The 22,956-nt window shown below is 52.0% G+C and overlaps 10 protein-coding genes across 10 annotated transcripts; 3 read left to right on the top strand and 7 right to left on the bottom strand.

The window, feature by feature from the left end:
- Positions 1-112: 112 nt before the first annotated feature.
- On the bottom strand, positions 113-1,699 carry CC77DRAFT_936477 (PQ-loop-domain-containing protein; the record flags this gene model as incomplete). Its single annotated transcript, XM_018534495.1, has 1 exon — positions 113-1,699. A coding segment is annotated over one exon (1,587 nt), but the record flags the coding sequence as incomplete, so codon positions are not given.
- Positions 1,700-2,922: 1,223 nt separating this feature from the next.
- Positions 2,923-3,808, bottom strand: CC77DRAFT_935962 (hypothetical protein; the record flags this gene model as incomplete). The annotated part of the gene is made up of 3 exons (XM_018534471.1): positions 2,923-2,989; positions 3,040-3,454; positions 3,517-3,808. 3 exons carry the CDS (start codon positions 3,806-3,808, stop codon positions 2,923-2,925), a joined length of 774 nt encoding a protein of 257 aa, XP_018385805.1.
- A 283-nt stretch (positions 3,809-4,091) lies between these two features.
- On the bottom strand, positions 4,092-5,191 carry CC77DRAFT_1020881 (hypothetical protein). The gene has a single exon (XM_018525152.1). The coding sequence runs from the start codon at positions 5,168-5,170 to the stop codon at positions 4,217-4,219; it is 954 nt and encodes a 317-aa protein (XP_018385806.1). The 5' UTR covers positions 5,171-5,191; the 3' UTR covers positions 4,092-4,216.
- A 1,132-nt stretch (positions 5,192-6,323) lies between these two features.
- On the top strand, positions 6,324-8,403 carry CC77DRAFT_122669 (glycoside hydrolase). The gene is made up of 2 exons (XM_018530153.1): positions 6,324-6,447; positions 6,513-8,403. The coding sequence occupies exon 2, from the start codon at positions 6,640-6,642 to the stop codon at positions 8,350-8,352; it is 1,713 nt and encodes a 570-aa protein (XP_018385807.1). The 5' UTR covers positions 6,324-6,447; positions 6,513-6,639; the 3' UTR covers positions 8,353-8,403.
- A 50-nt stretch (positions 8,404-8,453) lies between these two features.
- CC77DRAFT_936028 (hypothetical protein) lies at positions 8,454-9,928 on the bottom strand (the record flags this gene model as incomplete). Its single annotated transcript, XM_018534475.1, has 2 exons — positions 8,454-9,797; positions 9,845-9,928. The coding sequence occupies 2 exons, from the start codon at positions 9,926-9,928 to the stop codon at positions 8,454-8,456; spliced, it is 1,428 nt and encodes a 475-aa protein (XP_018385808.1).
- Positions 9,929-10,008: 80 nt separating this feature from the next.
- Positions 10,009-12,159, top strand: CC77DRAFT_1050567 (general substrate transporter). Its single transcript, XM_018527628.1, has 4 exons — positions 10,009-10,434; positions 10,496-10,962; positions 11,012-11,543; positions 11,613-12,159. Exons 1-4 carry the CDS (start codon positions 10,227-10,229, stop codon positions 11,963-11,965), a joined length of 1,560 nt encoding a protein of 519 aa, XP_018385809.1. The 5' UTR covers positions 10,009-10,226; the 3' UTR covers positions 11,966-12,159.
- A 131-nt stretch (positions 12,160-12,290) lies between these two features.
- CC77DRAFT_936626 (hypothetical protein) lies at positions 12,291-13,476 on the bottom strand (the record flags this gene model as incomplete). The annotated part of the gene is made up of 3 exons (XM_018534506.1): positions 12,291-12,802; positions 12,855-13,011; positions 13,063-13,476. The coding sequence occupies 3 exons, from the start codon at positions 13,474-13,476 to the stop codon at positions 12,291-12,293; spliced, it is 1,083 nt and encodes a 360-aa protein (XP_018385810.1).
- Positions 13,477-14,747: 1,271 nt separating this feature from the next.
- Positions 14,748-16,894, top strand: CC77DRAFT_1050568 (FAD-binding domain-containing protein; the record flags this gene model as incomplete). The annotated part of the gene is made up of 4 exons (XM_018527629.1): positions 14,748-15,296; positions 15,358-15,744; positions 15,796-15,835; positions 15,891-16,894. Exons 1-4 carry the CDS (start codon positions 15,120-15,122, stop codon positions 16,892-16,894), a joined length of 1,608 nt encoding a protein of 535 aa, XP_018385811.1. The 5' UTR covers positions 14,748-15,119.
- A 391-nt stretch (positions 16,895-17,285) lies between these two features.
- Positions 17,286-18,452, bottom strand: CC77DRAFT_990136 (Serine/threonine-protein kinase bud32; the record flags this gene model as incomplete). Its single annotated transcript, XM_018536306.1, has 2 exons — positions 17,286-17,767; positions 17,822-18,452. 2 exons carry the CDS (start codon positions 18,450-18,452, stop codon positions 17,481-17,483), a joined length of 918 nt encoding a protein of 305 aa, XP_018385812.1. The 3' UTR covers positions 17,286-17,480.
- Positions 18,453-19,337: 885 nt separating this feature from the next.
- CC77DRAFT_122843 (hypothetical protein) lies at positions 19,338-21,365 on the bottom strand. Its single transcript, XM_018530154.1, has one exon. The coding sequence runs from the start codon at positions 21,112-21,114 to the stop codon at positions 19,459-19,461; it is 1,656 nt and encodes a 551-aa protein (XP_018385813.1). The 5' UTR covers positions 21,115-21,365; the 3' UTR covers positions 19,338-19,458.
- Positions 21,366-22,956: the final 1,591 nt, after the last annotated feature.

Raw genomic sequence — 22,956 nt, forward strand, 5'->3', positions numbered from 1 at the left:
CATCAATGCTAATGCTCCCAAGAACGCCGATCGTAGATGCAACTATGCAATACATGCCCAGTAATAGGATCCAGCCATGACCTCGATACACATTGTGAATGCAACTAGCTCACTACCGAGGACTGCCCACAGCCCCATAACTCCTTGGACTTGCATGTCTGCTTGTTCCTAAAAGCGCCCTGGCTTCGTCCAAGGCACTACCCTTCCCTTTGATAGGAATGCTCTTGCTGGAGCTACTGCCAGCCAAACTGGCTGGACTGCTTTCTCTCGGAGAATCCATGGGCGTGTTCGCACGACTCACATTGGGCGTAGCAGCTACACTAACAGCAGGTGCCCAGCCCCTCATCCACCCGCTTACTCGGCGCCAGTGCATACTCCTGCGCACCAGCTTGCCGTGATCGTCGACGGTGATGATGACTTCGTCGTCACGGGGTAGCGTAGATCGACCGCGTGGTGCAGCGTCGCCGAAATACCAGAATTGAAGACCAACGGCTGCGTCCATGAGGAGAACGCCAGCTGCGCCAAAGAAGAAGGGTGCCGCGCGTAGAACCCAATTTTCTCGCACACTACCTTGAGGGTCGACCCAGCCAGAGCCTTCGCCGGGTGCGTAGTCGTACCATGCACAGGGGTTTGTAAGCAGAGAAGTCGAGTAAAAGAGGTTACCAAAGAAGGCTGCTGCGAAGAGCGCGGGTGAGAGACCAGCTGTCGATTTGCGGACTTGGTTCATGTATAGTTGGGGGAGGCGGGATCCAAGGTAGAGGAATGTGCTCATCCAAGAGAAGACTTTGCCAGCAATGGCTGCAGCGTCGGGCGAACTGGTCGTTGTGGTTGTGTAGGCAGAAAGGCTGCGGGCTCGGACGAGACCTGGGGCGAAAGGACTTATGGGTGTGGCGGTAGTAGGGTTGATGAGTACCGCAAGCATAAGACTGACGTAGAGGACAGTCTTGGGTGAGGGCATAGGTGAGCTCGACGCTGCTACCCGTACCTTGGGGTTCGGGGATGCGCCAGATGGAGGTGTGTTTTGCCACGACTCTTTAGTGGGCATTGGTGAGCGCGCGAAGTTGGGTATTCTAAAAGTGTCCTTGCCGTTTGAGCGTGGTACATCCTTTGCCGCGGTATCCTGTGTGCTGTTCTTTTTGTCGGAGGGATCTTGGGGGGTCTTCGGGGGGCTGGATGTCTTGTTTGTACCACTGATGCTCATCCCATCCAGAACTTGATGCATAGCAGAGCCGCCAGCGCCCGAGCCGCTGCCAGCCGAACCGCTGCTCCAACGTCCCCAGATGGGCCTCAGAGGCCTTCCGTGATGCAGCATTTCATACCACACCCACTGAGCGCATAGGCAGCAGTCTACAAAAACGTAGTAACCAGCGATTATAATCTGCCATGACGCCTGCCCAGTGAAAAGGCAACCCAGCAAGTTGGTCACGTCACCCAACAGCCACTCCGTCAGAAAGAAAGCGCTCAGGCCGGATGTCGACTTTAACTTGTGGTTCTTGTATATTTGTGGTAGCTGTGCGAATAGCCATGATACGATGCTACACGTGCCGAGTAACGTAGAGATGAGGGCGAGGTTTGTAGGCACGCAGGTGTGGAAGAAGGCCGAGAGATGGTAGAGGAACTCGTTCGCAGGTTCGCATGTCGGTGGTAACGTGGGTTTGGCTATATGTAGGGGGGATAGGTAGGGCGGCATGGTGCCATGTGTCGATTACGAGGGTGTGGGAGGAAGTCGCGACACAACTTTCTAGGGCTGTGATTTCCGTATAGAGTCAACCGGGACTGCTAACCCGGATGTTTTCCTTATACGTCTTGCTTGTTGCTTCTTCCTCGCGTCTCGGTAGCGCAGGCTGAGTGGTCAGGTGCTGGTTTGGGCTCTAGGTACAGCCACCGAGGTGTGGGTGCAACCTCGTATACAAGACACGCGCAACGTCAGTGTCAGAATCCAATGATGAATCTGGCGACCGTGTCTGCAGGCGTAGTTTAAGAGTCAACGCGTGAGAGTCGCTGTTCAAAGCGCGGCGCTGTGACGTCGTTGATCCGGTCCGTGGCTGATAAGAGTCGACGTGCAGAACAAGAAGTTACGGCAAGCACAGAGAGCGCAGAATGCAGGTAGTGGAAGAGGAAGAGTAGAAGAGAAGGCACGAGACGTCAGCGAAGTGTGACAGAAGACACGGCGCAACGCAGCGGCCGTCAACAGTCAACAGTCATGACTACCCCCCAGCCAACGGTAGACTCGATAAAGGAAGCTCTCCACATGCTAGAGGATCCCCCGGCAGGCTCGCATGACCGATACTGAGCCAAGCGGCGTCTGTTACGGTTAGGGCAGGCATGACGGGAGATCAGTGTGACTTGCGCGGGTGGGATGCGATGAGTGATAGATAAGAGTTGCTTATCTCGAGGCAATCCGCGGGCACGCGACTCTCCTAGCTTACGCTGCATTTCCCCTTGCCGCCGTTCGCGGGCCTTGGCGATGCGCATCATCTCTGCGCGCCCGGCGGAATGCTTGCCGGCTGGCTCGCACCACATTCATATAACATCGCCAGATGCACGCGCATCAGAGATCGGATCAACTTCAATCTGGAGTCGACCTCTAGCGTGTCCTGCATAGTCATAATGCATGCCATCTGCCCCTCCTCCGCCATCGGAATGGGTCTTTCGCTTCGGCCTCCAAGCGTCAACTAATATGCTCCACTAAGATCAGCCTCGAAACGTAACAGAAACCCACCATCGAGCAGAGCGAGGGTTCGTGGTGTCTCGACCTTCTTGAGAGTTGCACGTCGGTGAGAGCGGTCCAGACTGGGAAGTGCTAGCGAAAATACGAGAAGAAAGTAAGTCTTAAAATATTATGATTGGAATTAACTACCATACATGTTATTCGTATGTTGTTGAATCTGGGTAACTTTCGCGACCTGCGGCACCCAATGTCTAAACAGCATCACCGCCATCCTGGACCCTGGCATATCTACCCTCCTTCTGAGCCTTCCACCGGGGACTGCAATCCGTCAGCACGACTCGGCATGCGACGGAGCCGAGTGAACATACTAGAAGAAGTTCCTGAAGCCCACAATACCAGCAGTCATCGCCGCATATCCACCCAGCAGCCTTGACCAGTTGCCCTCCTGTCCAACAGCCAACGCGACGAGATCGTATACCAGGCAGCTACCAAATATCCAGTCGCTCATGCTGGCCGCAGCTGCGAATCCAACACCAGTGGCGACCTGTACGAGCGAGCTAGGTTCCACGCCTACATAGTAGGCTGCTGATGTGTTGTGAAGGAGATCCAGTACACCGATACCTGCGAATGTCTTCGCAACGATGTGTGTGAGGAAGTTGGGTGTCGAGCGTGTATCGAGCGGTTCGAGCGCTGTAGCAATATAACCGACTTGGGCCAATGTGTTGATGATGACAAAGATATTTGATGTCTCCAAGTTGTTCGAGTTCCAGAAGAACATCCAGGCTGTCACACGTGTCAGTATTTGTTGTCCATGATCAGAACGATATTTCAGAGGTAAGACTTACTTCCAATACAAAAGTTTCCCAAACTGTAAACCCACGCGAACTTATTCATCATCGCACACTCCTGTGCATTACCGTCTTGCTTCCACAGCTTCCACAACCAGACCAGCTGGAAGATTTGTTGTGGGAAGAAGAATGCGCCGATGAAGTACGGGTATGGACTGAAGGCGGCAAGGTTCCGGTTGTGGATGTCCATCATATTGGGCGACGAGAAGATGCCATATTGTTGCAATGCAAAATCATAGATGAAAGAAGCCGGCGCAAGATACCGCACTGTGGATTGTGTATTGCCCATGCTGGCGGCTGTGATAAGATTCGAGACAGTGGTGGTGAAGGTAGAAGAACGGTCACGTGTATGAACGCGATGCAGAGATACGGGATTGCAGATGCGGGATAAGATTGAATGCAAAGGTGTGGTTGCTATTGTCTTTGTACCATCTCAAATCGCGTGTGTCGTGAATCGAAGACGTCATTCCATAGAACGCGATCTCACCTGCAGGGTCCAGCTCCCGATGCGGCATGAACATCATCTTCATCATCGTGATGTCGGTACCCGGCGGAACGCTTCGCACCGACTACAACTGCATTAACGTCTCGTATCGTTTCGGCTTCGGCGTTCTTGCCTCGGAACCCCCGACATTGGTCGTATGTATCGCAGATGCAAAAGCCTTAATTTTGCTGCCATGTCTATTGTCGACAATGTCTAGAGCTCGTACTTCAATCCGTTCTCCTCGCACAACTTCCGCAGACAATCATCTTCAGCCTCACCAAGCCACTCCCTATCAATTGCGACGTATATCTGCTGGAGCTGGGGGGCTGAAGCTCCCCAATCGCCTTCAACAAAGTCGTTCAAGACCGATGTCAACTCTTCCGCGCCCCAGGCGTCGCCAAAGAAGTCATCGGTAAAGCAGAGTTTCTTCATGCTTGATGGTATGGATTCCTCTAGCCTGGGCGCAGAGAAAGGTCTGCAGCCTAGTAGTACGGCTGGCGGGAGTTGAAGGGAGGAAAGCACAGGAAAGTCGTGAAAATTACACATGCCGCTTACGAGGCTGTCTTCATACACGGTAGGCGATTTCATTTGAGAGACAAATCTCAAATGTTCCAAGGTACTTTTAACGACATCAAAAGCTGCGTTGAGCGACCCACAGTCCAGCGAGTCTTCATGAGTAGTCCAGTACTCGTAGTCCAATGTTTTGAGAGCAGGTGTATAAGATAGCAGTTTGGCCAGTGTGTCTGGCGTTACGGAAGACTCGTAGAGCCTCAAAGTCGTCAGCTTTGAGCAGAGAGGTGGGAATTCCATCATCTGGAATCCCTCGTGAGCAACCTCATCCATCAAATTCATCTCGATGGTCTGGATTATTGGACACCAGAAGAAAGCCCAATACCCCCTCCAGTCTAAATGTGGATGCAGCCAGTCAATCCGACTCCACATGTCAGACTCTTCTTCGTCCTCATCAATAATACGCGTATATCCCAAAGTTATCTTTCGAAGGTTGCCACATCTTGGAAATTGTTTTGTGCCTTCGATGGAAGGTAGGGACCATAAGAGCCTAGGGATAAATACTACGTCGTCGCCAATGTGGAACCCTAGATGAAGCGACGCGAGATTTGAGCATGTACATATGAGCAGCGCGATTGTAGCATCCAGGTCGTACATCAAGACAGCATCATACCAAGACTGATGGCTAACTGTAAAAGCGTCTGCATGTCTATCGTGCTGTCTTCCTAGTCTTACGCCGTGTACGGTGTCCATGGCTAACCGCTGCTTCTCAGTCGTCCAGTCCTTGGCAGCATCAGGTTTCCGCTTCACCAATGGCTTCCGTCTTCGCGGAAGGACACCCCAAGTCGACCAATAACCCCTAAATCCCGTACTCTGCAATTTGAGATGGGTGATGGATTGCGCATATCTAGGTTTCGCCAAGATTGTTTGGAGGAGCAGGTTGGGACGGAGGGATTGTGCTGCATGCTGACTGTCAACAGTCAGAGGGCGGGTTGTATCGCTGGCTTTCCACGTCAGGCTGATGTGGTTGTAGAGTCGCTCTATCGTCTTTATGTGCAGGGCTTTGCAGCTCTGAGAAAGGTTTGAGATGTCTTGAGGTGAAGGGAGGTCGCCGATTATATAATCCAGAAGCTCCTGTGGAAGCTGAGCTAGCGAACATGCGCTATCCGAGGGGTGCATGATGAGCTCTTGGGAATATTGGGCAGATAGGTAGTAGATTTTTGACGAAGATGGTGTTCAGATATAGGGCCGGAGTTTGTGGCCTTGTTAATGCCGAGATCTATGTCTTCCAGACCCTCGACTCCTCGATCTTTCTGCCTCTTTCGAAACGACACTGCATCAACACACCATGGTTACAATACGAGCCCGAAGCGCTCTAAGAGGCTGGAAGGGAAAGCAAGAAAATAAAAGGATACACATCGCGACTAAACAAGAAATCGTCTACCGGAGTCTTGTTATAGTCACGCTGCAGCCACATATAGACACAGGAGGGTTGAGTGTAACAACTATAGAATGGGGATGCATTGGTGAGCTGTTTAAGAGGACATCGAAAAGATGAATAGGTATATAATAACATAGTTCGCGTAGGACGTGTCCCGATGATCAACCTATTCAAGCCGACAATGCGCAAAGCGAAAAGGCATCGGAAGACTAATGATGGTGGGTAAAAGGGCGGATCAGGAAACCTGCGGAGTGGTGCACAAGTACTGGTATTTACTTGCTGGCATAGTACCTTCCACGAGCGCTATAGGATATCAGGATGCAGAACTGGAAGAAGGCCCAACTATCTTAGCGTCGGATATATGACTCGTGTATTTTTCCATTAGCGTTCCCCGCATGTACGCCCGCACGCCATGGACGGGCACTACGAGTTAGGGTCGCGTGGCACAAACCATGCCTCCGACTTATGCAGAGATACTCCGATATTTTTGCGTGTAAGATGGTGCACCGTGGGGCAGCTTCCAAGCATGTGATGTTTAGTTGCTCATGTCTCGCTCAGTCGTTTCACGTCTGCTTCTCCTCTCCTCTCCTCAACTTCTATTGCATCACGCAGGAGCACTCTTTTCCCCGTCTGCAACCTCTCTCCTTGAACTCAAGCCTTCCGCGGTTGATAAGACTATCACATCATGACAGCAATGTCAATCCCACACCTTCGCAAGACCAAAACCTCAAGCCAGCTCATCGTCAATGGCGAACCTTTCCTCATGCTCAGCGCCGAGCTGCACAACTCCACATTGAGCTCAGCAAAGTACATGGCCGATGACCAGATATGGCAGAATATGCGCGCAATGCACATCAACACGCTGCTCGGTTCAGTATCCTGGGAACAGATTGAGCCTGTAGAGGGTCAGTTTGACTTCTCGAATCTCGATGCTGTGATTTTGGCGGCGCGCGAACACGGCATCAAGCTCGTGCTACTTTGGTTCGGAAGCTTCAAGAACGCGCTCAGTACATACGTACCCGCTTGGGTCAAGAAGGATGTGAAGAGGTTCCCGAGAGTACATGCGCTGGAAGCAGGAGGCAAGCGGAGAACACTGGAGCTGTTAAGTCCATTCTGTGAGGCGGCATGGACGGCTGATGCAAAGGCATTTGCGAAACTTATGGCCCATCTGAAGGAATTTGATGGACAGCATAGTACTGTGCTGATGGTGCAAGTTGAGAACGAGACTGGCTTATTGGGCGATTCTAGAGATCGCTCAAAGATTGCCGATAAGAAGTTCCAGGAGCCCATACCGAAAAAGCTGCTTGAACACCTGCAGTCAAACAGTGCTCGGTTACACCCAGAGTTCCAGAGACGGTACAACGTCAGCGCAGCTAAAGCAGGCGAAACATCATGGACAGAGCTTTTTGGTGCTGACGACATCATCAACGCTAATGAGATGTTCATGGCAGATGCTTACTCAAAGTACATTCACCATGTCGCATCCGCTGGCAAAGCCGAATATCCGATACCTCTGTATGCCAACGTCTGGCTGAACTTCGACAACCCTACGGATCTCGATCTTACCGACATACCAGTTGTAGTGGGTGGCGGAGAAAAGGCCGGCATCTACCCATCCGGCGGCCCATGTCCGCATACAATGGACGTCTACACCTTCAATGCCCCCAGCCTAGACTTCATAGCACCGGACTTATACTTTCACGACTACGAGATGACCTGTCAAAACTACAGACATGGCGGTCAACCACTGTTTATACCCGAACAGAGGCGTGATGAGAAAGGTGCGCGACGGATCTGGAGCGCTTATGCCAACTACCTCGCGCTGGGATGCTCTCCGTTCGGTATCGATTCTCTTGCAGCATCCGAAAGCGCTTTCACAAAGCACTACGGCTTGATCCATTCATTGCGAAAGCAGATTCTGGAAGCGCAGGCGAACCGGCCTGAAGATATGATGGGCTTTTTCTTCGACGACTTTGTCGATGGCCAAAAGATCAGCGAGAAACCTCGAACAAAGACTATCGGAGGCTTCCAGGTCATCATAGAACGTGCATTCGTTTTTGGTAAGCCGGGACCTGGAGCAGGCATGGTCATACACCAGGGGGACGGGAAATTCCTGTGCGCAGGCTGGGGCTTCAACCTCTCCTTCAAGAGCGCCAACCCCAAGTCAACTTTCACCGGCATATTACACGCAGAGGAGAAGGAAGTCAACCCTGAGACCTGCGAGCTGTCGACGCTGAAGATTCTAGGTGGTGATGAGACAAGAAGTGGCGAATTTTTGATCATGCCGAACGAAGACCCCGACTATGGAGGTTTTCCCATCGCAGTGACTATCCCAGCCAGAACATGCATTGCCGAGTGCTGGGCATATAGCCTCGAAGAAAGTGAGGAGGACTTTTGAACACCCTACATGATAAACAGCTAGTATCTTGCGACATAGATACTCTCAATAGAATTATATCGCAGGCCACTCACTCCTGTTACGCTACAGAGAGCATAAATTCAGACATATGGTGTTTGCACCGCAACTCGTTGATCTAGGCTCTCCAGCTTCGCTAAAAGCTTATCCAAATTTATGCTTGCTTGTAGAGTGGTGCCTTGCGATCCGGTTCGCAGCTCATCCAGAAGAGCGCCACCAATGTCTCTAATTTTCGGCACAATACTATATCCGTTAGCATCAAACACCTCTTCTGGCATGTTGTATAGGACATCGAGCAGCTCGTCCACCACGCGATGTCGCTCATCGATGATAGCGCCCGGGGTGACTCGCATATTTTGGTCCTTGGCCAAAGTGTTCATCTGTTCAAGCAGGTTGGATCGAATGTGCAGTTGCGTGACCTTGAGATTGACCTTTTGCACATTGAAGGCGAACTGTCCAACGGCATGAGGCGGTCGCCACGCGAGTTCTGGGGGCACGTCTTCAAGCAATTGCTGAGCGCGCATGATGTGCTCATGTAAATTACTCATAGTCTGAGTTGTGATCGCTTGGCTGGAATGCCATACCATGAAGAGCCTGGAAAGTACGTTGAGTCCCGGGACATACGAAAAGCACGGACCGGTGTCTTCAGTGGAGCTTGCGTCAGCACCATGTAGTAACTGTATGTCGCTAATCTCCAACGGAATTAGATGACCGAAAGCTTCATGCGCATGACGCAGCACCAGTAGCTGTCTGCCATGCATATCGCAGGTGCACTGGCCGGCATAAATCAGCCAGTAAAGGCGCTTGAGGGTTTGCTGATCCATGAATGACATTCGCTCGAAATTCTCATGGATGAGGTACTTGATGCCGACCGAACTCCCAGCAAAGAGGCGGTAGGTCAGTGGAGAACCAAGGCCGTGCTCATGGTTGACAGCGCTGGAAAAATTGTACAGCGCCAATGTTCTCTCTAGTGTGATCTCGCTGCTCACGTTCCACATTCTGAAGCGTTCAGCCAGATCCAGACACGTTTCTACCGATAATTCCCCGTAGAGGTGGCGCCGCCTACGAAGGCTAGCCACAGTGGCAGCGCAGACTGATACTACTAGCAGGAAGAACGCCCTCGAGCCGTCGTCCTCGGATATCCTTCGCATAAATAGAGTACGATGAAAGAGCGGAGCTACAGGATGAATCCAATCGAACCAGTCAGTCGTAATTTGGTGGATAATGGCAGGCGGTGCTATGAGCCCCAAACGCGGTTGCTGAGGTTCGCTTTCCGCTGCAAACGTGCCATTGCCGTCAAGGCGCGCCCGTAATGAGTGTACATATCGGTTCTTTGGTCCTCTCTTTTTCCGCGGTCTTATACTTGTACACTCGATATTGAGCTCAGTACAGACCGAGCATTTTGATTCACTGGTCGACGCGACACACTGGTGATGTCAGGCTGCGAATCTGCCCTGAACCAAGTAATCCTCACCTTGACTTTCCTCGTACGGCATGCATCGCAAGCTGCCGAAGTACGCTGCCGAACGCGCTCTTCCCGTTCCGATCGTTCTTCCATGTCGTGAGTGTTGGTTGAAGCGCAGAGAACCTGGACGCCGCAAAAACTGACGGAAAAATGATGCATTAGCGCCAGGCTAACGCTAGCCTCCTGGATCGATTCATCACCCATGTGTCTTCTCCGCACTATCGCTCCACTTCCCCATGGCACTGGATGCAGACATACCGGCGATTTGGTCGAGACCACGAGGTGCGTCAGGCCGCTTCGTTCAGGGTATATATATGCGTAGAGATATGCGCTATTGAAGCAGAAGCATCGAAGTTTCATCGACAAGAAGCCGCCTCTCACTTCGACCGCAATGGACAGCAAACAGGATATCGGAGTTGATCATCGAGAAGATGTTGATCACCACGGCCAACCAGAAGAAGACATGCGGCCGTGGTACCATCAGCCCGAACTGCGAAAGCTGTACTTGCTGATGCCATTCTTGTTCCTCGGTTCTACTACCCTAGGGTACGATGGCAGTCTCCTCAATGGTCTACAGACTATGCCAGCATGGAAAGAGTGTATGTTCCTGCTCTCCTACATCTCATACTAATTGCCGAGAACTGACATTACTGTCAACAGTCTTCCATCACCCCACAGGATCACGTCTCGGCCTCCTAGGTGCATTCCCGGGATTCGGCGGCTTCGCAGTTCTCCTATTTACACCCTACATCGCCGACATGATGGGACGCAGGCTGGGCACCGCGATTGGTTGCCTCCTAGTCATTATGGGCTCAATCATCCAAGCCTTTCCACGCAAGGATAACCCAGACGCCATGTTTCTGGCCGGCAGATTCATCATGGGGATGGGTAGCAACATCTCGAATGCGACGTGCCCACTTCTGATTACTGAGGTTGCGCATCCACGACATCGAGGTAGGGTAACGACCGTATACAATACCCTGTGGTATCTAGGTGCTATCATCGCGGCGTGGACGACGTACGGTACCTTGACTCACATCTCTTCCGATCTATCGTGGCGTCTTCCGGTAGGCCTTCAATGCGCCATGCCTGGTATACAGTTGCTTGCCCTATACCTCCTTCCAGAAGTGAGTCAGGCTGTACACGCATGCAGAATATATGCTAAACTCGTGTCAGTCGCCGCGCTGGCTAGTCAGCAAGAACAAGCACTCTGCCGCAAAGAAGATACTCACCAAATATCACGGGAATGGAGCCGAGACCGACTTTGTGAATTGGGAATACAACGAGATAAGTCTAACTCTGGAGGCTGAGAAGGCCGCGAGTGCCTCCAGTGGGTGGTACGAATTAGTCCGGACCCCTGGCAATAGGAAGCGCTGCTTGCTGATCATCCTTACTGCCATCTTCTCGCAATGCTCGGGCAACGGGCTTGTGAGCTACTACCTCGCAGCGGTCCTTCAGACTATCGGCATAACTAACTCCTCCGATCAAGCGCTCATCAATGGTGGTCTAACAATCTGGTGTTGGCTCGTTTCTCTCGGATGCGCTTTCCTTGTTGATCGAGTGGGGCGACGAACCCTTTTCTTGAGTGCCGGTATTGGTATGCTTATCGCCTTCACCATCTGGACCGCGTGCAGCGCGGTGTACGCGCAGACTGGAAACTCAAGTGCCGGTTCCGCGGTTCTCGCAATGATCTTCCTCTTCTATGGAGGTAAGTTGCCTTCTCTTCTCTCCTGTCGCATATTGTACCACCTAGATGAACCAACTAATGCAATTACAGCCGCCGGTATCGCTTGGCCTGGCCTAACAGTTTCCTACACCGTCGAAATCCTCCCTTTCAATATCCGCGCCAAAGGCCTCACACTTTGTTTCGTGTTCACGTCGCTAGCCGGTATTTTCAACCAGTACGTGAACCCAATTGGTATTGAAGCATTAGGCTGGAAGTTCTATATCGTATACGTTGTGGTGTTGGTATTGGAGTGCTTGGCCATTTACTTCCTGTACGTCGAGACGAAAGGTCCGGCTTTGGAAGAGATCGCGTTGCTATTCGATGGTGATAGTGCTAATGTCGCGGGGACGAACCTTGCATTAGACCAGAACGGAGGGTTGAAGGAGCTCAAGCGTGGAGAGTGATGGCTATGCTGTTATCGTCACGGATATAGGATCGGTTGGACTACAGCGAATTAGAAGGCTGTTCAGCGTGAGCAAGTGCAAAACCACTTCCCATCCTATGGTGACTTCAAATGACTATGTAATACTCTCGGTGAAGCAACCCTCACGATGTCTTGTAGCTTGGCGGGTAACCGAGAGCACTGCCTTTGTCGAAGGTATTGCGAACGCTTGGATAAAGTCGAAATAATACCCAGAGACCCGTATCGAGGCATAGTGAAAGCCAGGTGCCGTACACAGTCACGGGTCTCGCAGTAAAAGGCTCATGTTTGTCCTCTTCCGATCAAGGTCATGGTCCCATATTTGAGTGATGGTCGTCTTGTTGCAATGTCGTGGTGACTACGATTGTCTTGTTGTCTGTCGCCAGCTCTTCTTGGCTGCTTCGTGTGTCATTCCAGTATGTGTCGTGCCTGAGCTCTCTTTCGCGACCAGCGCCAACTTTCATTGAGTTCATCTTGATCGTTTCTCGATGATTACCGTTGTTACTGGATTGGCTCTGGTTGTGTCGAACGTAACCGTTCGTATCGTACGAGATGTGAGGTGTGTGAGACGATCGGTACAGGATGGCAAAGGCTGGACAGCAACCAATACAGATGGCGATAGCATTCTCCACTATGGTCCAAAGAGCCAGCCATGTCGGACTTGAGGCAGTGCTGTTTTCCGATTTGATGCCGATCTGGACCACGCGTAAGGTAGCAAAAGCCATGCATACAATGCCAGATGCGAACAACGCAATCACCGCTACTTTCTGTACGCGCGCCATCTGAAGGTTCCAGACTAGTTTTATAGGTAAAGCCATTACTGATGATGTCAGGAGATTGCTCATTAAATTGTGTTGTATTTGCTGGCTTACTCATAAGATCTGACAACATATCCACCGCATATGCTGTATAGAGACTGGCAAGAGAACCGCGAGTGGTCCGGGGGCCTAGAGGGCAATCTCCTCTACCCATTGCCGCTCCAAAGTCGGGGCAAGATGTGGTATAAGATACTATGCAACCGATTAAGGTCTATGAAATTCGGTGAGTAGGTGTACGAGGTTCCAGATCGATTGGACTTACGATGACGCAAAATACCAAGACCGCTGACCAGAGTCTCATGTACACTATTGGCAGGCCCTCCAGCAACTTCCTGTATAATGACAGGAAAGACAGTTTGACCAACCATAGTGAGATCCAAAATAATGTCGTAGTAACGAACATCATTCGGACGTATGTGATCATATCGGCTTGGAAGGTCGGTCCGGGCTCTAACACGCCTACAGAGACCCTTGCAATCATGAACACCTTGGAAAAGATGACGAGATAGCAGATCGTGGTGGCGAGGAAAAGAATAAAGGCAGCGTACAGTAGAAAGTCTTGTGCTTCAAGCTTTCTTCGCATGCATACCTGTACTCCGGAGCGCGCAAGAACGAAGAGTGAAGCCAGGATAATCATACTGTAGACAACACCGGAGAGCTGACTTTCTGATATCATCTCCTGATACTGCGACTTTGCGTATTCTTCAGACGACATTGTGAAGTTTTGCTGTAAAATGAATGAAAATAGGTAGGGGGCTCTGCTGGAGCATTGAAATGCGAAAACTGATGTCCTAGTAAATTGCACCTGCGAATATAAAGTGTTCAATGCGAGGGAAAATGCGCAATTCGTAATGGATACCAACAACCTTTGACATCCTTCTGTTCCTTCCTGCTCATTACCAGGCTTTGCACATTCAGTGGCACAGCTCTTCCACGTTGTTGTCGCAGCTCCAAGCAGCACTGACGGCTCGGTGGAGAGTACATTTGCGGAATCCCTGTTGTACTTGATATTTTAGGCGATGCAGCCGCTGCCACGGAGCGACTTGATTCGTTACCCATGAGATGGAATGCGATATTTGCTCGCATATTGTGTTGATGTCGATCTGAACATCCATTTCTGCCTGTCCAGATCTACCAGCAATGGCATGTTCAATTTCATCTGATTTCAAGAAATCCAAGAGCTCGACTGTTTTCTATCTCTGATGCTAGATTCTTTGATTTTTTTACAGAAAGATATGCTCCTAAGGTCGCTCGAATTGCGTCCCATGTATGTGTAGGCGCCGGAGTAATCCTTCGGCTGGGCTCCCTTGCAGATAAGAGCGAGGCTGCAGGACGGGAGAAAGCGCCACTTGCCTGAATCTCAGAACCTCGGAATACCCAAGCTTGGCATCCTATGTGGGTCATCCGGCCCGGGTGCGGCTTTGGCCGCGGCTGCGGTCTTTCCACTCTCCGCTAACTAAACACCGACAACGTTTCTATGTTTCTATGTTTCCTATGACTATTGCTGATGCGTTCCAATGAGCATGTCATTCGTGGTTCTCGTATTGAAATTTCGGATTCGATGGTGTACTCGAAGCTTTTGACCGCCACCGGTGCCAGACCCGCGTATGCGGTCCCTGCAGCTGGTAGGATTGCGGCGTAGTGATGTACATGGCACAATGGCCTCTGATTCCTTGGAAATCCGGCAAATACAGCAAGCGCCACTCGGCGTTTATTTGAAAGACCGTCTTGAATTTCTCTCCTCATGAGAAGTAGGTCATTATTATCGTCATTGTCGTGGTTGAACTTACAGCTCAATCAAACACCTAAGGCCATATGCTCTGAACTCCTTTCCTCAAAGCGTTGGAGCTCTGCGTGGCGAGAACACTATTCAAGTTCTAAATGCGATATGGAACCCTGCGAAATGCCTGCAGGCTCGCTTCTGACATTCTAACACGATACGGAAGATGCGTACATTGCATGCATCCCCCCTTAATTACTATGCACGGCCATCTAGCCCGTCAGAGAGTAGTTTGTCTAGCATGAAAATCACAGCACAGCGTTCCTGCTCCACCGTTACTCGATGGCGGCTTTTTACACAACTGTTCTTAGCTGCGATCCGGTGTCCGGATTACACCCGTCTCCGCGGATGCCTTGTCGACATGTCCATAAAAGGATGTGATACCTCGGTGCCGGGTCTCATCCAGCATTATTCCAGGACTTGCTCAAGATTGCACGGGAAATTCCGTTGTTTCCCGTACATCACTTGTCTGTACGCGCTTCTGTCCTTGACATTGGCTTGCATCGCCGCGCCAATATATCGCTCGGCCTGGAAGGAAGATGAAGACCGTCGTTTCTCTTGCCGCCTTTGCGGCCGGCGCCCTATCGCAAGCCACGTTCGAGCCAGCTGATTTCAACATCACTGAAGCTCTCTTGAAGAATGGTGTGAATGTATCAGCCATACCTGAGCTAGCGTCGTTTGCAGAACGATCTTTATCGAGTGGTTGTTCAGCAGCCGTAAGTCCCTATACTTGCTAGTTTGTTGTACTGCTTACGCCGAGACTGATCCTTCTTTTAGTGCACGTCTCTGAAGTTAATATTCGGCGACGATCAAGTTGAAACACAATCCGAATCTGCGTACACTGCATTCCTCAACGATTTTTGGTCTGCCCAGCAGGCGGAGATCTCGCCCCAATGTGTATTCAAACCAGAAAAGGCTCTAGACGTATCCACCTCAATACTTTTATCTCGACTTACACAATGTCCATTTGCGGCGAAGAGTGGAGGGCATTCTGCCGTACCTGGAGGTTCAAACATCGAGGGCGGTATCACCATCAGCTTCGAAAGGATGAACAAGACCACACCCTCTGATGACCGAAAGAGTGTATCGTTCCAGCCCGGACAAACCTGGTACGATGTATATACCAAGTTGGAACAATACCAGCTCACCATTATTGGAGGTCGAGTAAGCAGTACTTCGAAAGACTGACTGGTGAGCTTGCTAAAACAACTCCAGGTTTCTGGTGTCGGTGTCGGCGGTCTGACTCTTGGTGGAGGTGAGAGCATTATATGCAAGTTCTTGCATGACATGTTTACTTATTCGTGCAATAGGTATCTCGTACTTCTCCAGCGTTTACGGATTGTCGTGCGACAACGTTATCTCCTTCGAGTTGGTCACGGCAACTGGAGTCGTCATCACTGTCAGCAAGACCTCATACCCTGACCTATTCTGGGCCCTCCGAGGCGGTGGAAACAACTTTGGACTAGTTACACAGTTCAACGTCAATGCTCTCCCGAGAGCTGATACTATGTGGGGCGGATCGCGGACGTACCTCGAGAGCGAATGGCCTGCGTTACTTGAAGCCTACATCAACCTCGGCAAGCAAGCCAACCAAGACGGAAAAGCACACCAAATCCTGTCATTCGTCAACTACTCAGGTTCAGACCCGATCGCACTGGTCGAGCTGGAGTACGCTGACCCTGTTACAAATGCAACCATTCTGGAGGAATACAATACTATTGAAGGTGCCATTGCCGATACCACAGCTGTAAGAAGCCTCGCGGAGCTTACTACACTGATCGACGGCAATGGGGAATATAATGGGAAGCGTCAAGCTTTCTGGACCTGGACGACCAAGCTCGATCTCGAAATGGCTACTCTGACTAAAGACATCTTCTACGAGGAAATCGCAAGTGTTAAAGACGTGGCAGATTTTGTAGGCGCTGTTTCTCTCCAGGTCATTACCGACCCGATACTGGAGAAGACGAAATTAAATGGTGGCAACGCTCTCGGACTGGATCCTAAGGACGGCCCCCTCGCGCTTCTCCTGGTATCTCCAAGCTGGTCCAATAGCGCGGACGACGAGACGGTCAACCAGTTTGCCGCGCGTGTCATGGATCGTTGTGTAGAGGCTGCAAAGGCTGCTGGTAAATTGAACGATTACCTGTACATGAATTACGCCAGTCCGTACCAGAATCCTATTGGTGGATACGGTGCAGCCAACCAAGCTAGGTTGAACGCCATATCGAAGAAGTACGACCCTACTGGTGTGTTCCAGACCCTTCAACCGGGCTACTTCAAGCTTGATGGTACTGCGCCATTGGGCCAGTTGTAAGTGAGATAGATTAACAACTGTTAGACATGGTAGTCAGACTCGGTTGTTTCATGTCAATAATATCATAAATCACTACCGTGTTGCCCATTGCCTATGGTGGAGGAAACACGCCGATCTGAGTCTTCGCGGTGAACTTGAAGTATAGGAAGGACTTCAAATTATGTCGAACCATTTTTCGATAATGTGGAAGATCCAGGAGTCAGTGTATCCGTGGTTCTGGACTTCACGGAAGACGATGAAGGTTTCGGTGTCTTCGGGGTTGTCGTTGTAGATGTATTTGTGCTGTTGGTGTCTCCACATTTTGGGGTTGTTTTATCGTAGGTAACATGATTCTGGAATAAGTGCAGGAGACTTGGGACCAGTTTTCCAAGCTGTTAACTGGAGTAAATAAGTGGATTTGAGGTGTCGTCCTGCTGTCAAGTACTTGTAGTGCGATTTTCTCTTTCAATTCTTCTTACTTGCGGCAAAGATGCAAACGCTATTTCACCAAAGTATTATAGACACATGTATTGCTCTAATGCATGCGCTCTGTTCTTATTCCATGATCACTTTCTCATACACAGGGACACCATTTCACTGCACCTCCTCACCCAAGCATACTCCTCTTCCTTCCCCTTAATCTTACCCCTTCCAGCCTCTTCAAAACCCCCTTAGCACCCTTTCCACACTCACCGTAAGCCTTCAGCACTTCCTGAAACAGTGGCTCAGCAGCTGGGTGGGTTGCTGAAAATGCCCTTTCAAGGACATAAAGATCAACAGCTTTGTCTTCATCTTGTATGCTGGCAGTTGTGAGGCCGAAGTCGATGAGGAATATGTCGCCGGACAGTGAAGTGGTAGGATCGGACTGTTGCGGAGGGTTGGCGGGCGGAAGGTCTGAAGGTTCTTCGCCGCGCATCGCTGCTTCGCGGAGACTACTTGTTGTTTGACGTCCCTGTGGTTTTTGCTGCTGCTCTTCTGTCTCCGTGTTTTGTGGTTTCGGTGTCCGTAGCATGATATTGCTGGTTGTGAGATCCCCGTGACATACCCCGAGTTCGTGCAGCTTTCCTACTTCCCGCCCTACTCTTCGCATTAGGTCGAGTATTTCAGCTTCTTCTTCTTTCGGCGCTTCGTTGGCCCCCTTGTCTACTCCTTCTGTGGCTTTTTCGTCCTTCTTGCGCTGTGTTACTTGATGCGCCCAGCCATCTAGTACTTTCCTCACAGTCCTACCATCTACATATTCCAGCACTAACCACCCCGCATCCCAATCCGCGCCAATCACACCTGGTACGTTGACGCCATCTCTCTTGACCCTGATCAGACTCCTAGCCTCGGCCAATAACCTCTGTTTTGTAAGACGCTTGTCTAGAGTAGGATGTCTGTACGGCTTTGGTGGTCGGTATTTGACTACGACGGGCGTACTCGGCGTGAGGAAGGTGGTTTTGTATACAAGAGCCTCGGCACCTTGTGTTATGGTCTCGAGAGCGTCGTGAGAGAAGGGTGGAGGGAGAGTGTGGAGAGGACGCGACGTCTCTGGTGGTGGTGGGGGTTCGATTGGAGGAACGACCGGAGGTTCAGCCATTGCGGGTCGTGTTGTTATGTGTAGGCTGTCGCAACTCTGCAATCGTGCATGTACCCAGAGAGCGGTGCGACGGGTATATCAAAGGCGTGGATGAGTTCGGAACGTGCAGTGTGTGCGGGGGGGGGGGGAATTTTGGTATTGACAATTGAAGCTTCGCACTTGCCCCGCGATGCGACACCAACCATCAGCCTTACGACGCTTATCGATTCTTTAGCCTCAACACCACGCGAGCATCATGTCGATCACCGTTGAACGCCTTTGGAGGCACTAGAGTACCGAGATTAGCTATTACCCTGATAGAGTTCTCGCTGAGCACAGATGGAGATCAAATCTCCGGATTTACAAACTCGACTCATGATTTTGCTAGCTGATTCGCAGGCACACATGGTCTGTTGCGAAGCGTCATGTATCCGTTGCTGGCAAAAGCGACCCCAAACCGTATAATGATGGCCTCACTTCACAATCAGATTGAAGCATATTTCGAAAGCGAGTGTGATTGCATTTAGGTATCTCATCCTACATGATTCACTCTTCTCTTTGCATCGCCTTGCCACCCAGGCCGCAGCGGTAGCGAACGGATTGGTCAAAAGCACACTATCTCCAACAAACAATGGTAACACAAAACAGAAGCCCAAAGAAGGCAATGAGCTCTAGCCACAGGCAATCGAGCTCACGTCCATGAAGCATATCCCAACTCGCCCGTCCAAATCGCCGGGCCAAAAACCATAGAGCCTTCCCACCGTGCTCATTAAAAGCAGTTCGCATAAGAGTCTGGGAAACAAGAAGGGGTGGAAAAGAAGATCTTCCCAATGGGTAAGAGACGAAGGGTAATCGTGATATTCGAAAGATGGCAAAAGTGACCTTAGTCAAGTGCAAAAAACAAATGAACTAACAAGCAAGGAAAGGTTCGTAATGGGCCGTAACAGAAGGCGTCCGAAGAGCGCCACAGTAATATGCACAAGGGAATGAATTTCCCAGTTTTTCTTTCCAATCCATAGTTGAAAGCCTAGAACACGGTGCTCTTGCGCTTCTCAGCGCTGGTGAGAACAAGCTTGGGCATGCCTCGGCGTTGGCCGTTCTCCTCGGGACGGATGTCGACCAGACCGCCTCCGATGGAAGCACCGTCATCGCTGCTAACGCTGTTGGCAGTGTAAGAGCGGTTGATGGAGTTGTCGCGGGATCGCTCCTTGGAAGCCTTGCGCTCCGATCCAATGGCGCCATTGGCAACAGCACGAAGGCTACCGATGCTCGGCCTTCCCGAAAGGCTACCGCTTCCACCGCTGCGAACGCTGTCCGAGTCATTGTCAGATGAAGGGAAGTGGTCGCTGTCAGGTGAGGCGCTTCCGCTGCTAGTGCGGTGAGCACGACGGCCAATGCCAGCTCGCACAAGGTTGCCCACAGCCTGGCGACGTTGACGAGTAGCAAAGTTCTTGCTACCCTCATGCTTGGTAGTGGGGCGCTCCTTGAGTTCCTCGATGGAAGGAGGGTTGCGAGGCTGACGCACTGGGTGCTCTCCAGCACGTGCTTGACCAGGGCCGAATGTACCTGTCATCGGGGTAGCAGGGAAGCCAACAGGGCGAGCAAAGGCAGAACGAGGTCCCTCTTCAGCCTTGCCGTCAACAGCAAGAGAAGACAAGTTCTTCTTGTGTCCTCGACGGAAAGCGTTAGCAGATGGTGGGGGGAGCGGTACAACATCCTGAGGGGGAGTGTTGGACTTCTTTGGCGGAGACGTGCTACGCGAACCCCACGGGCTGGGGTTGCTCTCGTTAGGAGGAGACACATGGAGTACCGGAGTGTCAACCTTGGGCGGCGATGGAGCGAAGCGAGGAGTTGGCGGAGGAGGCGAGTGCGACAAGCCCGGCATACCGTTCTGAGCCTGCATGTCGCCGTTGTCTTGCTGGTAGCTCGGGTCCACAACATACTGGTACTGGCCAGTCATCTGGTTGAAGACTAGGTAGACGCCGGGCTGGTTGGTCTCCTGGATGGCAGCAGTGTTTCCAAACTGCTGACCATATGCGTTCATCTGGGGGGTGTATGGCGTGTTGGGGTACTGCTGTCCACCGCTCATGTTCATGTTGCCGAACTGCTGGGTTGTCAGAGCAAGGAGTTGCTGCTGGAGCTGCTGCTGCCTCTGGGCGAGGTACAGCTCGGTAGCCAACAGCTGAGCCGCGACATTGGGATCCATCTCGCCATCATCGAACTCGAATTGGGGAGGGGCGAGGACCTGGTTGTAAAAGTCGGGCTGCTGTTGTTGCTGCTGCTGCTGTTGCTGCTGGTACTGGTTCACACCGCTGAATCCAGAGCCGATGGCAGTCTGAGGGCCCTGGTTTGCACCGTTGAACTGCCTCGAGGAGCGGTTGACATTGTTGTTGCCAACGTTGTGCTGGCGCTGCGAATAAGGAGCCGAGGCAGGGGGTTGGGCAGACGTGGGCGTCTTGGGGGCGGTACGGAGGCCGGCCAGAAGATGGGAGCGGCTGGTGCGAGGAGTCGCAACCGAGTCCTCGGCGATGGAAGCAACCTTGGGCGGCGAAGCGACGCTGAGACGCTTAAGCTGAGCACCCTTGCCACGAGACGCAAAGCTCGAGGTGGGGCCGCCGAAGCCGCCCTGGGATTGGAAGTTGTTGTAGGTCATTTGAGCAAGACCGCCAGCGTCCATGCTCATTGTGGTGGTCTAAGAAGAGTTGCGAAGAAAGGGTAAGAGTGCAACAAGGAGTATGCTGAGCGCACACGGGAAAGATACAGAATCGAAGAAGGCCGGAAGAGGGAGTGCTGGCGCAGACAGAAAGCCGAAGACGTTTGCTGCAAGGCAGAAGTGCGGATTGGCTGGCGATTACGGGATTAAGGATCGTACAGATCAGGGTTGTAAGGTAGAGTTGTTATCGAAAACCGGCCGATGGGCAATGTAGTTGGAGCTATTAACAAGTTCTTGGGTCGCTAGGTCGTTGAGGGTTCTGCTATCGGAAGGATCGAGTGGTTGCAGCGGGAAGGCGCGGTCCAACAGACAGAGACGCGAAGCAGACGGGCGAAGATAATTTTATGAAGTTGAATACACGAACAGGCAGTGACGAGATCAAGGGCAGACAAGCTGGTGGTTGATGCGTCGGCTGGCGAGCTCTTCTTCTCTCGGAGGAGCGACGGGACTGGCGCGCTCGCACAATCTCAGATTAGGCGGGGGATAAGCTGGTCCAACTGGGGGAGCAGGTAGAAGATGCAGAAGCGGCACTGTGTTGTCGAAGAGAGCGAAGGGAGAGAGGTAGAGAGGAAAGGGCGAGTTGGAGGGGCCAGGAGAGAAAAGTGACGAGCAGCGGAGGAGCAGAGAGCCATGGACGAATGCGAGCGCTATAAGTGACGGGGACCTGTGGCAGCGACCCTGCATCGAGCCTAGCCCAATGCAGCCCCCCTGGACACGCTGCAGACCTGGACGCACGCTTGAAACGCTGGGCCTGATGCGTAATAACTGAGCTTGGGCCGTTCCTGCGTGCGAATGCCCTTGTGTGAGAGGGCTCGCTTTGATGCGTAGACGATGCCATGCGTAGAGTTGAGTGCTGCCACTGTATACAAAGCGTTCGGTGTCCTCTTGGGTTTCAGGTGCTGAGGATGAACGGGATGGTCGCTCCTGCCGCACCTGGCGAGGGCCCTGGAGCGCTCCTGCCCGACGCCACGACCGTCCCCTTCCTCGCAGCCCACAGTGCCTTCCTTCGCAGCGGGCCCAGCATGGCAAGAGCGACTGGCAAACAGAACCACCGAAACAGCGTTAGACGTCTTCTCATTGCTCGGGCGCGCTGCCCACGAGCACACCGCAAGACGTGATCCACTGCATCGATAGCGTCTATCTACGCCATGTCGGCCAGTCGTTCGTAGCGTCTCAGTAGTCACCAACGGCGGCTACGCGCCTGCCCACTGCTACTGGCCAGCGCCATCGAGGCCACCGCAGCCCTTCAGCCACGCACACTGCGCCTAAATATACCCACCACCACCTGTTCATCCGCTCCATCTCTGTCTCTGCAAATGCATTGGTGTGCCGTCCTCCCTCGTGCTCAACCATGGCCAGCGCGGCGTGCGCATGAATGGCTTCGAAGCCCTGCACCACGCAGCGCAAATCACCTGTCAGCAGTCATCTTGCAAATGTCCGCATCTCCCTACGCGCAATCTGCAATGCATGTCGTGCGGGAGGAGCATGCTTGCTGGTGTGCCGACCCCGGACCTGGCTGTCAGGTCACGCTTTCCAGTGCAGATCCAGACAAATTCTCGGTGCCTTGCCGCTAGCCTCGCAATCCAGTCCCTTTTTTTCCACCTTTTTACACGCGTCGGCTTCCGCGGTCTTTCCATCGACTCGTGCAACTGCTCGTGCGACCCCGTCGTCGCTGTCGCCTGCCGTGTCGTCCCGGGTCTACCCTGCTGTCTCGGTCTGAAACTGTCGCTCCCTCATTTCGCTACACACTCCCTGCAGGAACGCCTGCCAAGCCATACTCGAAAGCGTGAAACATGCTCTCGTTATCGTCGA

Source organism: Alternaria alternata (genome assembly GCF_001642055.1).
Source record: "Alternaria alternata strain SRC1lrK2f unplaced genomic scaffold CC77scaffold_11, whole genome shotgun sequence".
Lineage (NCBI taxonomy): Eukaryota > Fungi > Ascomycota > Dothideomycetes > Pleosporales > Pleosporaceae > Alternaria > Alternaria alternata.